Here is a 14884-nt window from a genome sequence, read left to right as displayed (position 1 = left end):
GACAACGTATTAAAGCATTAGAAAATTTACAAGTTAAACATAATGCATGGGACATAGCACTAGTTGATTTTATGTTATTAAAATTAAATCAAGATACAATTTTTGCATGGGAAATGACTCATAATTCTCATGAAATACCAAAATATTCCGACTTGTTAGAATTTTTGGAACAACGAGCAAGATGTGCTAATTTTGCTTTGAAAGAAGAAACAAATACAAATGAAAATAAAAAAGGTGAAAAACCCCAAGTTAAAAAAGGTGGAATATCATTGACAACAACTACTACACGTGTCTGTCCAATATGTTCCGAGAAACACTCTGTATATAGTTGTGAGATATTCAAAAAGTTTACACAAGAAGAAAGATATAAGGCTGCAATCAAGGCCTCATTATGCTTGAATTGCCTGAAAAAAGGGCACGGGGTCAAAGATTGCAAGTCAACAGGGTGTCGTACCTGCGACAAAAAACACCATACATTTTTGCATCGGCCAACGACCATTGAGTCTGACCAGGCCAACACAACATCTGTTCCAGCAGCAGATGTAAACAAACAAATTTGACTACAACATAGCAGCATACCTACAGGACGTTCTGTAGCACTTGTCGTCAACTCAACAACAAGTGTTTTAGTCGTCTCAGCATTGATCAACGTACTCAATATAGACGGAGAAAAAATACTATGTCGATGTCTACCTGATACATGTTCAACTGCTAATTTTATGACAGAAGGTATGGCTAACAAATTAAAATTAGAAAAAAGTAAATGTTTAATATCAATAGGCGCGTTGAACACAGCATCAACAGTCTCAAAACATGTCGTAAATACAACAATACAATAATGTAATACAAAGTATGAAAGAACACTTAAATTTCTCACGGTGCCACGGATATCTGAAAATGTTCCTGACCAAGAAATTAACAAAAATGATATTAATATTCCTACAACAATGAAATTAGCAGATCCTAATTTTCATAAGCCTGCACCAGTCGATATTTTATTAGGGGCAGGTGTTACAATGTCTCTGTTCTCTCAAGGACAGACAGATCTATCCAAGAACGGTGGCCCTGAGTTATTTTTACAAAAGACAAAATTAGGATGGGTCATCGGAGGTAGTGCACCTACAAACAAAGCAACAAAGCAAGTGTCTTGTCACCTGGCATCAGACACACAATTCAATTTAGCTAAATTTTGGGAAATTGAAGAAATACCAGAAACAAGTCATCTCACAGTAGATGAACAAGCATGTGAAGAACATTTTCTACAACATGTTACAAGAAACAAAGAAGGCCGATACGTCGTCGCCTTACCATTCAAACAATCTGTCGATCAACTTGGAGAGACACGAATTACAGCAATAAAAAGGCTTAATTCAATTGAAAGAAAATTACAAAATAATGTAGAACTAAAAGTACAATATAACGCTGTACTACAAGAATACCTAGACTTAGGTCACATGTCTGAAGTACCAGATAAACAATTACAAGAAGATGGTTTTTACTTACCTCATCATGCAGTGATAAAAGAAGAAAGCCAAACAACAAAAGTACGAGTCGTGTTCGACGGCTCAGCCAAGGGTTCCAAGGGTCATTCGCTCAATGAATTGGCCCAACAATACAGACAGACATTTTCTCATTACTACTTCGATTTAGATTACACCAGTACGTACTGACTGGTGACATTGAGAAAATGTACAGACAATTTTTAGTACGTCCACAAGATAGAAAATATCAACGTATTTTATGGAGAAATACGTCTGGTATTATCAAAACATATGAATTAAATATTGTAACATTTGGTCTTGCTCCATCACCATTCCTAGCTATACGATGTCTACATAAATTAGCTGATGATGAACAAGAAAATTTTCCTATAGCATCAGAAATACTCAAAAGAGATCTATATGTCGATGATCTTTTAACTGGTACACAAACACTTGAAGAAGCAATTAAATTGAGGGATGAATTAATTCCTTTATTACAACAAGGTATGTTAAATATACGCAAATGGGCTTCCAATGAGCCTAGACTATTAGAAGGCCTTCCAGAGGCTAACAAAAATTTACAATTACAATTTAATGACTCCAGTGCAATAAAAACACTCGGTGTTTACTGGAGATCTACTACAGATACAATTGTTTACACAGTTAAAACAATTACGTTTGACGAAATTACAAAACGCAAAATTTTTTTTGAAATTGGAAAAATCTTTGATCCTCTTGGACTTCTTGGTCCAGTTGTTATGACAGCAAAAATAGTTATGCAACAATTATGGAGTATAAACATTGACTGGGATGAACCTGTCCCATCACCAATTAAAGATGAATGGTTAACATTTTATAACCAATTACAACTTTTAAATGATTTATCTTTTAAAAGACATACAATATTAAATGATACAACAAGTATACAATTACATGGCTTTTGTGATGCCAGTGAAAAAGCATATGGGGCTTGTATTTATCTCAGGTCCATTGATAAAAAAGGTAAAGTTTACACACAACTTTTGTGTGCCAAAGGGCGCATAGCTCCTCTCAAGACACTATCAATCCCTAGATTGGAATTATGTGGAGCATTATTACTTGCTTCGCTTTATACAACAATAATTAAAGCAATACACATAACAATAGATGACACATATTTGTGGTCAGATTCTACAATTGTTTTACACTGGCTAAGAAAAGAGCCAAGTGTTATGAAAACATTCGTGGCAAACAGAATTGCCAAAATACAAGAAAAAACAAAAACAACACAATGGTGCCATGTACGTACACATGACAATCCAGCTGACCTGATTTCAAGAGGTCAACTACCTGAAGAATTCATCAAAACAACAACATGGCAACATGGGCCGTCTTGGTTGCAGTCTACCTGAGCTCAAGGTCAACACATGTCTCAACACAACGACAAGTTTAACACAACCGCAAGTAAATATAAACAATAAAAATGATTACAATATTTTAACTCGTTATTTATATTGGAATAAATTACAAAATGTCATTGCATATTGTCTGCGAATGAAAACAAACAACAAGAATACTGGTTATTTAAAAATCAATGAAATTGAATATGCTACTAATACAATAATTAAACTAGTACAAAAAGAAATATTTTTTGATGAATTAAAAATTCTAGAAAATCAAAGACAATTAAATCAAAAAAGTAAATTAATTAAACTCACTCCATTTATTGATAAAAATGGATTATTGCGAGTAGGAGGGCGATTACAAAATGCCTCTATTCCATACAATCAAAAGTATCCAATCATTTTACCTAAAAATCATCATGTAACTTCATTAATAATTAAACATGAACATAAAATACACTTGCATACTGGTACTCAAGCCACATTATATGCTGTAAGACAACAATATTGGCCAATTGATGGTCGCAATCAAGTGAGTAAAACAATACGCACTTGTACAACATGTCTACGAGCACAGCCTCGTACAATTGATTACCTGATGGGTAATTTACCAAAAGCAAGAGTTAATGAAGCAATTCCATTTACAATAGTTGGGGTTGACTTTTGTGGACCTTTTTTAGTTAAAGAAAAGAAAAGAAATAGAATTAAAGTTAAAATATACGTAGCAGTCTTTGTATGTCTCGTCATCAAAGCTGTACATCTAGAAATGGTCAGTGATTTAACTACTGATTGTTTTATTGCTGCTTTAAAAAGATTTGTTGCAAGACGTGGTTACCCGACTGATATTTATTCAGACAATGGTTTAAATTTTCAAGGGGCCAACAATGAATTGATTAAACTGCAAGATCAATTAAAATCAAACGATGCACAAAATAAATTACAAGAATTTTTTAACACAAAAAAAATTCAATGGCATTTTACGCCACCACTTTCTCCACATTTTGGCGGACTTTGGGAAGCCGCAGTCAAGTCATTCGAACATCATTTTAAAAGGGTTATTGAACCAGAAATTTTATTATCACAAGAATAATTCAACACCTTGATTATTGAGATCGAGGCAATACTCCACTACACATCTAATGATCTGATCATGGTGCTTCTACATTTTAATTGGACATGCTCTCACAACTATAAGAGATCATGACTACAACATCATACCCATGAACAGGTTGTCTAGATGGCAACTAATTGAACAAAGAAAACAAGAATTTTGGCAACGTTGGCACAATGAATATCTCAACGAGATGATCAACCGCAGTAAGTGGAACAAAGACAACAACAACATAGAAATAGGCGATGTGGTCTTATTGAAGGAAGACAACATTCCACCTATGCATTGGGCATTGGGTCGAATCATCGAGACGCATCCTGGGACGGATGGTATTGTCCGTACGGTCACCATCAAAACAGCAAAGTCTACCTACAAACGCAACGTCAAGAAAATAGCACCCTTGGTTCCTTGTGACCCAGAATGACATTAGAATAAATTAAATTTACATTTACTAACACTTTTTATTCTGTTCTAGATATTCAAGTTGATCGGCCGACCTCTCAACGGGGGGAGAATGTTCCGGGTCGAACCACATGTCTGTCGGTCCCAGACTGACCGGATTTTTATTCTTTCTATTTTTTAAACAAAATACAATAAGTTGATAAGTTTTAAACATTACTCTGTTTTTTATGGCTAGATCACGAGATCATACAATTTCAAATAACATATGACTAACAATTTTGGTTTATATTTTTTCTAAAATATTTTAAACAACGATTTAATTTATGTACTTTTTAATAGCTTTTTACAAACTCGAATATTCCCACACATGGTCAACTCTTGCATAGATTTTTGAGTAAAAATCACGTAACAAATAAAACCATAAACTCAAGTTTCTCTTTGGTACTATTATAACATATTTTTTAAAACATTATTTTTGTCAAGAATTAGAGAAAATCTCACATCTGTCAAACAACTGCACTAACGTATTTTCGATACACAGAATGATCGTAAAATCGACAATAAAAAGTAAATTTATAACTTTTTAAAATAAACTAAATTCATGAAAACGTCTTGGACTTTCCGGTCGTAAAATCTATATTTTTTGTTTACACATGGTATTTTTTATGTCACCCTTTGGACCACACAAGGCCCAATTTTATGTCTAAAAATCCCACCACCTACACCTAGTTTTTTACCCTCTCTTGAACTAATTTTTGACCAATTAAAACTAATTTTTTAACTAAGTACACACCCATTTTTTGGACTTAACAATTTTCAACAAACTGAGAAATCAGTTGCTCTTCAACACTCGTTTACGTAACATCTCTAATTAATATTGATTCGCGTACAACGGGATTTCTTTATACTTACAATATAAAATAGTAGTGTCTGTCCATGACAACACTTGTTAGAGTCAACTCAATATACAATATACAATACAATTAATTATAATTTTAGTGAAATAATAAAGTGAATATATTAATAGAATTTAAGCCACAGTGTTTGGATTTATTTAAAGTGTTATTCCTATTATTTCAAGTTACAACCTATCCTCCACATCCTTTGATAGCCCTGTATCAAACATAAGGCCTTACAACCCTTGTGAAATTATCGTGGTATATTTGGATACGTGGTGCGATACAGTATGATTATGACCTAGAAGCAACTAACGTTCGGTCACAATTAAACAAAGATTCATCTTTGAATACGGAAATTATTAATGCTATAGGTAATACTCTTTGTGAGATTAATTTGTTTGCAAAGTCATATCGAATGATGCATGAAGAATTACAGCAAACAATTAATGACGGTCATGAAGAACCAGAATGGCAATTAATATTCTTCAATAAACCTGGTATGGACGCACGACGATATAATATGCAAAAAATGTTGCAGCGATTTTTACTACAACTGCTAATGGAGATATTCCAGAGTCATATGTGACGATACATAATAAAAAAACGAAAAAACTTGAATATGTTAGTAATATGGACCCAAATGTAGAACCTTGGATTTATCCATTGTTTTATCCTTTTGGTACGAAAGGATGGCATAGAGATATTCTGTGTGTTGTGAGATCAAAAAGAGTTTCACGTGCTGCATATATAAAATACAGAATGGCATCTCGAAACGATAATATATTTTTAATGGGCGGAAGACTGTTTCAGCAATGGGTGGTTGATAAATATGTAAAAATTGAAAAAGATCGAATAAATTTTTGTAGGTTAAATCAAAAAAAAATTCGAGCTGATAGTTATCAAGGATTAATTGATCATTTAAAAACTGCTGCAAATGAATCTAAAGTAAATGTAGGAAAAATGGTGATTTTACCACCCACTTTCACAGGATCTCCACGTAACATGCTTCAGCATTATCAAGATGCAATGGCTATCGTAAGAAAATTTGGAAGGCTGATTTATTTATAACTATGACATGTAATCCGAATTGGCGAGAAATTAAAGAAAATTTGTTAATGGGTCAAACAGCTTCTGATAGACCAGGCATAGTATCACGTGTTTTTGGAATAAAAAAGAATGAATTAATAAATAAAATAGTAAAAGAGAAACTTTTTTGGGAAATACAAGCATATGTTTATGTTGTGGAATATCAAAAAAGAGGATTGCCACATGTCCATGCTTTATTTACCCTAGAACAAAACTGTAAAATTACAACTTCAAATGTTGTGGATAAATATATTTCAGCAGGAGGAGAAGTATGGATGATGCCTAAACAGCTGAGACACTTATTCGTGAGAATTTTAATACACTGTTGTCCAGTGAAACCAGAAATACTTTGGAAAAGTCATAAAGATTCGATGTCAGATGACTTTAGGAAAAAATATAGTTTATCTCAATCATATACAAAATTATATCATGAAATAATTAAGCTTCTTAAAAAAGAAAAATCAAATATCAGTAAATTTCCAACAATGCCATCGTTAGATGAATTTGAATCTCTAAGGAATTTGAATAACGACGAATATGTATTACAAAACCACTCAGAAATAGGTTTGAATCAATATAAAACCTTGAATATAAAACAAAAATTAATAGTAGATGAAATAATGGATAAAGCGTTATTATGTAGAAAAGATGATTTAAATTCATGCTTTTACATTGATGGACCGGGTGGATCAGGAAAAACATATGTCTATAGTACAATATATCACTTATTAAGAAGCGATGGAAAAAAAGTTGCTACAATGGCTTTTACAGGAATTGCGGCAATATTGCTTCCAGAAGGAAGAACAATGCACAATCTATTTGCAATGCCGGTTGCAATGTATGCTGATTCAACTTCGAATATTAAACAGCAATCAAAAGCAGCAGAACTCAGAAACATTGATGTGATAATTTGTGATGAAGCACCAATGGCACCGAGATACTGTTTGGAACTAGCTGATCGAACCTGCCGTGATATAATGAATAATAAACTACCTTTCGGTGGGAAAATTATGCTCATGGGTGGTGATTTTCGGGATTATTGCCAGTACTGAAAAATGGTACTCGGAGTGAAATGATTAATTTATCAATTAAATTCAGTAAACTATGGGAAAATTTTAAAATTTTTTCATTATCAGAAAATATGAGAACTTTACCGGAAAAATCAGAGTTTGCTAAATATATACTAGACGTTGGAAACGGCACAATAAATGATAATAATGACAATTTAGTAATTACTCAAGAATGTTTAGCAAATAGAAATGATTATATAGTAGAGGTTATTTTCAAAAAACTAATAGATGAACGCAAGTATGAAAGTTTATCGAAAGTTGCTGTATTATCATGTAGATAACATAAATGATAAAGTGGTGCAATTTTTGGACAAAGATACAGAAAAAATTTTTACTGGAATTGATAGTACTGAAAATTGTGATAATGGAGAACTTAATAATTCTATTTTACCAGAATACTTAAATACGTTAAATCCACCAAATTTTCCACCATATGAATTGAAATTAAGGTTGTACTGTATTGTTATGCTTTTACGTAATATTAGTCAAAGTGAAGGTTTATGTAACGGAACGAGATTGCAAATATTAAGTATGTCTAATAATCTTTTAAAATGTAAAATTTTAACTGGTGATAAAGCAAATGATATCGTATTCATACATCGCATAACTCTCTATTGTGAAGATGTTTATCCTTTCACGTTTAAACGAAGACAATTTCCAATCAAGATAGCATTTGGAATGACGATAAATAAATGTCAAGGACAAACATTCGAAATGGTCGGTGTTGATCTTAGAAAAGATGTTTTTAATCATGGTCAACTGTACGTAGCATTTTCACGGGTAAAATCTTGGAAATCATTGAAAATATTTTTAGGAGAAAAACGTGAAAAAAATATTGTAAAAAACTATGTATATCAAGAAATATACAAAAATTAATCATATATTTAACACCATAAAAATATTTACAAAATTGAATAATTCTGATTAATCAATTAGATCAATTAAATCAAAAAAAAAAATATAATTATCTCATGAAATAATATAAGTAGGAAATATATTGTTTTTTCAATTTTAGATCGATTGACGTATCAAAGTTATTTTCATTCTTTTTCAATAAAAAATAATAAGATTATTCTGACAATGGAAAGTATCTCAATTGAATTAAAAAAGGTAATTATTGTTTAGTATGATTAATATTATTTCATACAAGTTTTATTTGGTTAATAATAACTGATTCATTTTCAGAAAGTTTTCAAGGATATATACTCAAGAAGACATGAATTTTTTAAACTAAATTTAGATAATAATATAGTTGAAAAAAATTTGAATCAAATAATAACAAATGCCGGACTACTAAAATTATTGAATAAAAAATTCAATATTGAATCAAATGTATATGGATGTCTTGAAACAATAGAGATTGAACAAGATTTTAGAGCCTCAAAGCACGGTAATTTTATATTGTTCGATAATGAAATGAAGCTTCATTATTGATTTGACATAATTTTCTTTGTATTACAGAAATAATTGAATTGAAACAGAGGATAATAGATCATTTGAAACAAGAAATACAATGTGTAAATTGTAAAAAAGGTTTTTTTGAAAAAAAAGAGTTTATGATTATTTGCTCATTTTGTAAATTAATGATTAATTTATCAAAAATACATAGTCTTGAGGAATTAAATAGTAATATAAAGGATATTCAGATAAAACATTTACAAAAATGTCATGAAGAAATGTCTTTTGTGTTGAATGAGGTTGCAGGAAACTTAATTTTTTTAAAAATTATTTGTTATTCATGTGGCTCTATTGTTGATATTATTTAATTATTATTATTGAAAATCAATGGAAAGAAATTAAAAATGAATAAAAATTGATAATAGAAAAAATATAATGCGATATTCAATTTATTCATTCTAAATTATTTTTTTATTTCTTATTATTTATAATTTAATTTAATTTGATTCATTAACGTCATAAGAGGGGCGCGCAAAGCGCGCCCAGGGGTTCTCGTATATATAAATATGATAGTCTCGTGTGAGAATTTTATAATAAATAGCGTACAAAAAAACTGTAAAAAAATTTTATCGCTCAAAACATTTATCACGTAATAATCAAACGACATTAACATAATTAAAACAATGACATAGAGCGAGAGAAAAATATTATTTTCATAAAAAAATTAGTATAAAAACAATTTCGCTAAATTTGTCAGAATATGCAATTTCTTAGCAAATGGATTTTTGTCGGAATATATATTCTGACGAATTTTTTTCCTTCGTTCTTATATAACACTTTCAATTTTCTCACCTACACATTGTTTGAAAAAAAAAATGGGCATCATTTACAAGTTTTTCAGTGTGTTTTCACTTGCATTAACGTTATCTATTGTAATGTGGCATTTCTGCCTGTTACCTTCTCGGACCAATTATCAAGTATGTTATCTGGTTTATTTATTTATCGGGCTCAAAACACAAAATTAACCAAATTCGAAATCTCAAATAACCAACTATTATTATTATTTGTTAAAATCGTGTAGTTTTCAATTCGCCTTAAAACTCGAAAAAGGCTTATCACATCCATACCCAAAGACACAAAATAGCAATAATTAAACCCAACAACCGAAATATACAACAAATTAACCAGAATAACCATCAACAATTAGCCTAGAGGGAAGCTAGACTCGCTCAGTGTGCTAGTTGTGGTAGGAGGGCCGGATAAAGTTACAAGAAAAATTATAATAGTCAAATCAAAACAATCAACAACAACACAATAATATTTTATACTCAAAACCAAAACGCATTATTTATTTATCCAAAACTTAATCTTAAATCCAAAATACAAAAACGTACTCTCAAAAATCCATAACTAATCGTAGTCTCGATATTCCAAAACGTACAACATAAACTTACTCGCGACTTTGAATTTAATTTATCAATTAAATAAACAAAGGGACCGCGTTTCTAACAAAATAACTAAACTAAATAATCAAAAATAGTTGTATGCTTGACGTTGTCTAATGATCTACACAGACAACGCCCCAAAAACCTAACCTAAAAATCCACGTGTCCGCTGAGTATCCAGCTGGACACATGAGTACCCTACATTACGTAAAACCGAGAGCTGATCTCGAAACGTGTATCTCTTACAACGTCCCACAGCCAAGAGAGCGAGTTCAGTCCAAGATATTTCGGAGCAGCTCGGATCTACCAAGCTGTCCCCACTCCAAGCTATCCCTCCTCTCTCTATCTTGGTGAAAAAAGGGGGAAAATATAATGAACAATAATAATAATAATATACAAAAAGAAATACTAAATAATAAAATAAAAAAACGAAGTCGTTGGTTGGAAGATTTCCGTTGGATCGGTCTTGATCAGCCTATAAGGCAGCGCGAATCGCTACACTATGAATCAAAGATATACATATATTATTATAAAACATAAGCATTCGTATTTTCTTTTTCATTTTTAAATAAACTTGTATTTTTTTAATTGAAACTTCTTTACGGAGGGTAGCGACAAAATTCGAGGCCCCGATAGCGTCACACTGAGTGTCACACGCTCTATCACACGTTCTGTTATACTCTCTGTTATACGCTCTGTTACAAGCGGATAAAGAGTGGAGAATTACATAAAGAGAAAAGGGAAGCTGGCAACCATACACTATAGCGCATGATAGCGCACAAACTCGAAGGGTCAGCTGGTTTGTGTGTATGCGTGTGCGACTTGAAACTTTTTTTTTTATTTACATATTATTAAACAGTATACCTAACTGAGTATAGATCATATTTAAAAATCGTAATTAATATTATCATTATTATAAATATTATTAATAATTAAATTATTGTTATTATTAATATTCATGCTATAAATATATATAAATGATGATAATTATAACAACAATAATTTCGATAATATTATCATCTATTCACAATAGTATTTATAATAATAATAATATCTATAATGATAATATTTTAAATATAAATACTAATTTTTATCAATATTTATATATGAATGGTATTGTCAATATTAATATGATTCTTATTATTATTATGAGTATTATATCGATATTATTATTATTATCAATATTATTATAAAAATGGTTTATAAAAGTGGTATTTTTACTAATATTATATTGATATTATCATTATCGATGATATTTTTAAAATCATTATTATTTTACTCATACTATATGGTAAAATATGAATAATATAATTATAAATAACAATAATTCCAATAATATTATGTTCAACAATAATATCAATATAATATAAGTAATAATATGATTTTGATAATGGAAAAAAGAGCATAAGTCTCTAAACATACGCCCTTTATCCTTTATAGAAGGTTGTTACGCCCTTCTTCCTTTTTTTTTAACCTTAAAATATAATGAAAAACCCGGAAATTTATGACTTTGCATTTCCGCGCTTTTTCTTTCAATAAAAAAAAATTCCCGAAAATAGAGTTTACGCCCTTCTTTCATTCATGCGGCGATATTAATAATAAAATTTAGAATAATAATACTCGAAATATAAATACTAATAATTATTAATATTTATATTTGAATATTATTGTCAGTATTATTATTATCATTCAGCGAGATATTCAGCGTGACATGCAACTACACCGAAAGAAGTTTCACTTCCCTCGCGCGTACTCGCAACACGCTAATTTTTCTATTATTATAAACCAACATACTTTTGTTTACATATTGAATAATAAATATTGAAAAGGACATATTTTTATTTAAATGCTAAAATAATTTTTGTTATTATAGACAAACATACTTTTGTTTATATATTGAATAATATACATTCGAATAGACATATTTTTATCTAAATGTCAAAATATTTTTGTTATTATAAACAAACATACTTCCTTTTGAATGTCAAAATATCTTTATTATTAATATAAATAAACATGCTAGAATTAATATAATAATGTAAAAAAAAATATTTAATATAAATGTCGTAACTAACAGTGGAGGAGAAAGTAAAGAGTTATCACGTCTTGAACATTTAAACATAGAAGAATCAGTGCATATCGATTCTATGCCAAGAAAAAATATGCCTACGACTGACGAACTTACTATCAATAATAAAATTTACAGGCCTTCCTATAACTCAAGGGAAGGGTAGAAGGCCAAGTCCAAGAGGGCGTAAAAAAGGGTATTATTAAACCCTCTGAAAGCCCATATAATTGTCCCGTCTGGATTGTCCCAAAAAAATCTGATTCTAAGGGTAACAAAAGATTTAGAATGGTCATTGACTATAGACCTCTGAATGAAAAAACTGTTACCGATGCTTTTCCTTTACCCAATATTAATGATATATTAGGTCAATTGGGAGGTTCTCAATACTTTTCTGTCTTCGAATTAGCGTCCAGGTACCACCAAATTGGAATGGACCATTTTGATGGACCTGAAACTGCTCTCTCTACACCACATGGGCACTGGAAATTTACTCGCATGCTGATGGGATTAAAAAATGCACCTGCCACATTCCAGAGATTAAAACATTTAGTATTCGTCGGAATGCAAGGCATATCAATGTTTATATACCTAGATGGCATAGTCATTTCCGCTAAAACTTCTGGAGAACATGACCAGAAGTTGGAACAGATGATGGAACGGCTGAGAAGAGCCAATTAACGCTTACAAACTGATAAATGTGAATTTCTGAAATCATAAGTCCACTATCTGGGACACATAATTAGAAAAGATGGCGTCAAACCTGACCCAGATAAAGTTAAAGCAGTAAAAAAGTTTCCAATACCTAAAAATCAAGTAAGCTGCTTTAAGCTATGTTTTTAAATCACATGTTGTTGTTATTGTTTATTTTTCTTTTCATCGAGTTTAATGAGTTTTTGTTTTGACATTGAGTAATATTTTTGAATATCTAAATCAGCTGCCACAAGCATTTGTCTATAGAACAAAAAAGCTATTATATTTTTAAATACTATTTTCGACTTGTTCATCTTTTTCTGATGCAGAACTATTTAATAAGTTTAAGTAACGAATATTAATAATAATAAAATGTCAGATGAAGTGAATAATATTTAAAACAATGATGCCCAAGAGATCATTATCAACGAATTTCTCGATGGTATAAGTAATATATCACATGTTAATTTTGATGATGACAATGAAAGATGGTTGCTGTCAGTGAGTGACAGAACATCATTATCAAGTGTCAAAGATCTTCAAGCTTGGTTAAGAAAAAATTTAACAGTCAGTTCACTTAATGATTAGTCGAATGATACAACAAAAACAATTGATATGAGAACTTTTACGAGACCGAAAAAAATGGAAGAATGAGTTTGGAATTAATAATGGAAATAACATCACCAACAAGTAATAATGTTTGGAAATTAAATTATCAACAAGAATCATCAAAATAAATGATGAAAATGATAATAAAAATCAAAAAGACAAAGAACATGTGCCAGCAATGTTGAGATTATTAATATTATCGTCATTATCAAATGGTCGAAAAAGTTTTGTTGCATTTTTAAATATGTCACAATCAAATAATATTAATTCCTTTATCAATTCAACACCTGATTTTAAGGATGCAACAATTATGTACACATCAAGACCATTTTTTTTTAGATACATTGACAACAGATAAAATTAATGAAAACGAAATTAACAATAATAAATTCACGATGGATTGAAATATTCACAATGTAATGATGACATTGGTGATTGTTTAGCAATGGCTGTTTTACAAATTTAAACTGAATCAATGATGCAAATAAGTATGTTTCTGCTGAAGTGCAGTGAAAACGTAATCATATGGAGTCAATGTAGTGGAACGCAATCACAAGTTTCTGCAATTGCAATCATTAGTAGTCATTGATAGTCATCAGCTGGTCGTAATCACATGTAGTCGCACGTAGTCACAGCCATTTTAAATACGTTTTGACTATATTCGTAGTCATGGTATTACCGAATCGAGGCATTCTTGGTGTTTCATCTACATTTTTTTTTTTTTATTACTCTGAATTCAGATTTTACTCCGTCATCTATGGTGGATGTCATGACAGAAATAACCCAGTGATTTGGAGTTGATAAACTATTAGAATCGTGAAAGTATGGCGTTCGAAAACATTTTCCCCTGACTTCCCTCACGGAAATATTTTATAAAAATTTTATAAAAATTTAATAAAAGTTGTTTTATAAAATCATTTTATAAAATTTGGGCAAAAAAAATAAAAAAGCTATGTAAAAAATTTATAAAATTTTTATAAATATTTTGCTTTTTTTTTGATAAAATTTTTATAAATATTATAAAAATAATATATATAAAATTTATATAATTTATATAAATATTATAAAAAATATTTATAAATATTTTTCAAAATTTTTGTATAAAAATATTTAAAAAAAGATAAAATTTATATAAATTTTTTACAAAGTTTATGTAAAATATTTATGAAAAATTTAGATAATTTATATAAATATTATAAAAAATATTTATAAATAAAAATTAGTAAAAAAAGATAAAATTTAT

General features: G+C 30.1%; 2 protein-coding genes across 2 annotated transcripts; both read left to right on the top strand.

The window, feature by feature from the left end:
* The first annotated feature begins 1687 nt into the window (after positions 1 to 1687).
* On the top strand, positions 1688 to 2872 carry LOC122850877. Its single transcript, XM_044149935.1, has one exon. The coding sequence runs from the start codon at positions 1688 to 1690 to the stop codon at positions 2870 to 2872; it is 1185 nt and encodes a 394-aa protein (XP_044005870.1).
* A 589-nt stretch (positions 2873 to 3461) lies between these two features.
* On the top strand, positions 3462 to 8376 carry LOC122850876. Its single transcript, XM_044149934.1, has 7 exons — positions 3462 to 3763; positions 6142 to 6220; positions 6328 to 6577; positions 6971 to 7360; positions 7498 to 7589; positions 7660 to 8211; positions 8368 to 8376. The coding sequence occupies exons 1-7, from the start codon at positions 3462 to 3464 to the stop codon at positions 8374 to 8376; spliced, it is 1674 nt and encodes a 557-aa protein (XP_044005869.1).
* Positions 8377 to 14884: the final 6508 nt, after the last annotated feature.

Source organism: Aphidius gifuensis, linkage group LG3 (assembly GCF_014905175.1).
Source record: "Aphidius gifuensis isolate YNYX2018 linkage group LG3, ASM1490517v1, whole genome shotgun sequence".
Lineage (NCBI taxonomy): Eukaryota > Metazoa > Arthropoda > Insecta > Hymenoptera > Braconidae > Aphidius > Aphidius gifuensis.
This window is presented reverse-complemented; position numbering and strand designations above follow the sequence as displayed.

Coding starts and splice junctions, on each gene's coding strand:
- LOC122850876 (XM_044149934.1), top strand. CDS start 3,462: ATGGGTAATTTACCAAAAGCAAGAGTTAATGAAGCAATTCCATTTACA. Junction 3,764..6,141: donor AACAATGAATTGATTAAACT/GCAAGATCAATT, acceptor AAATTTTTGTAG/GTTAAATCAAAAAAAAATTC. Junction 6,578..6,970: donor ATTTACCCTAGAACAAAACT/GTAAAATTACAA, acceptor AAAAATTAATAG/TAGATGAAATAATGGATAAA.
- LOC122850877 (XM_044149935.1), top strand. CDS start 1,688: ATGTACAGACAATTTTTAGTACGTCCACAAGATAGAAAATATCAACGT.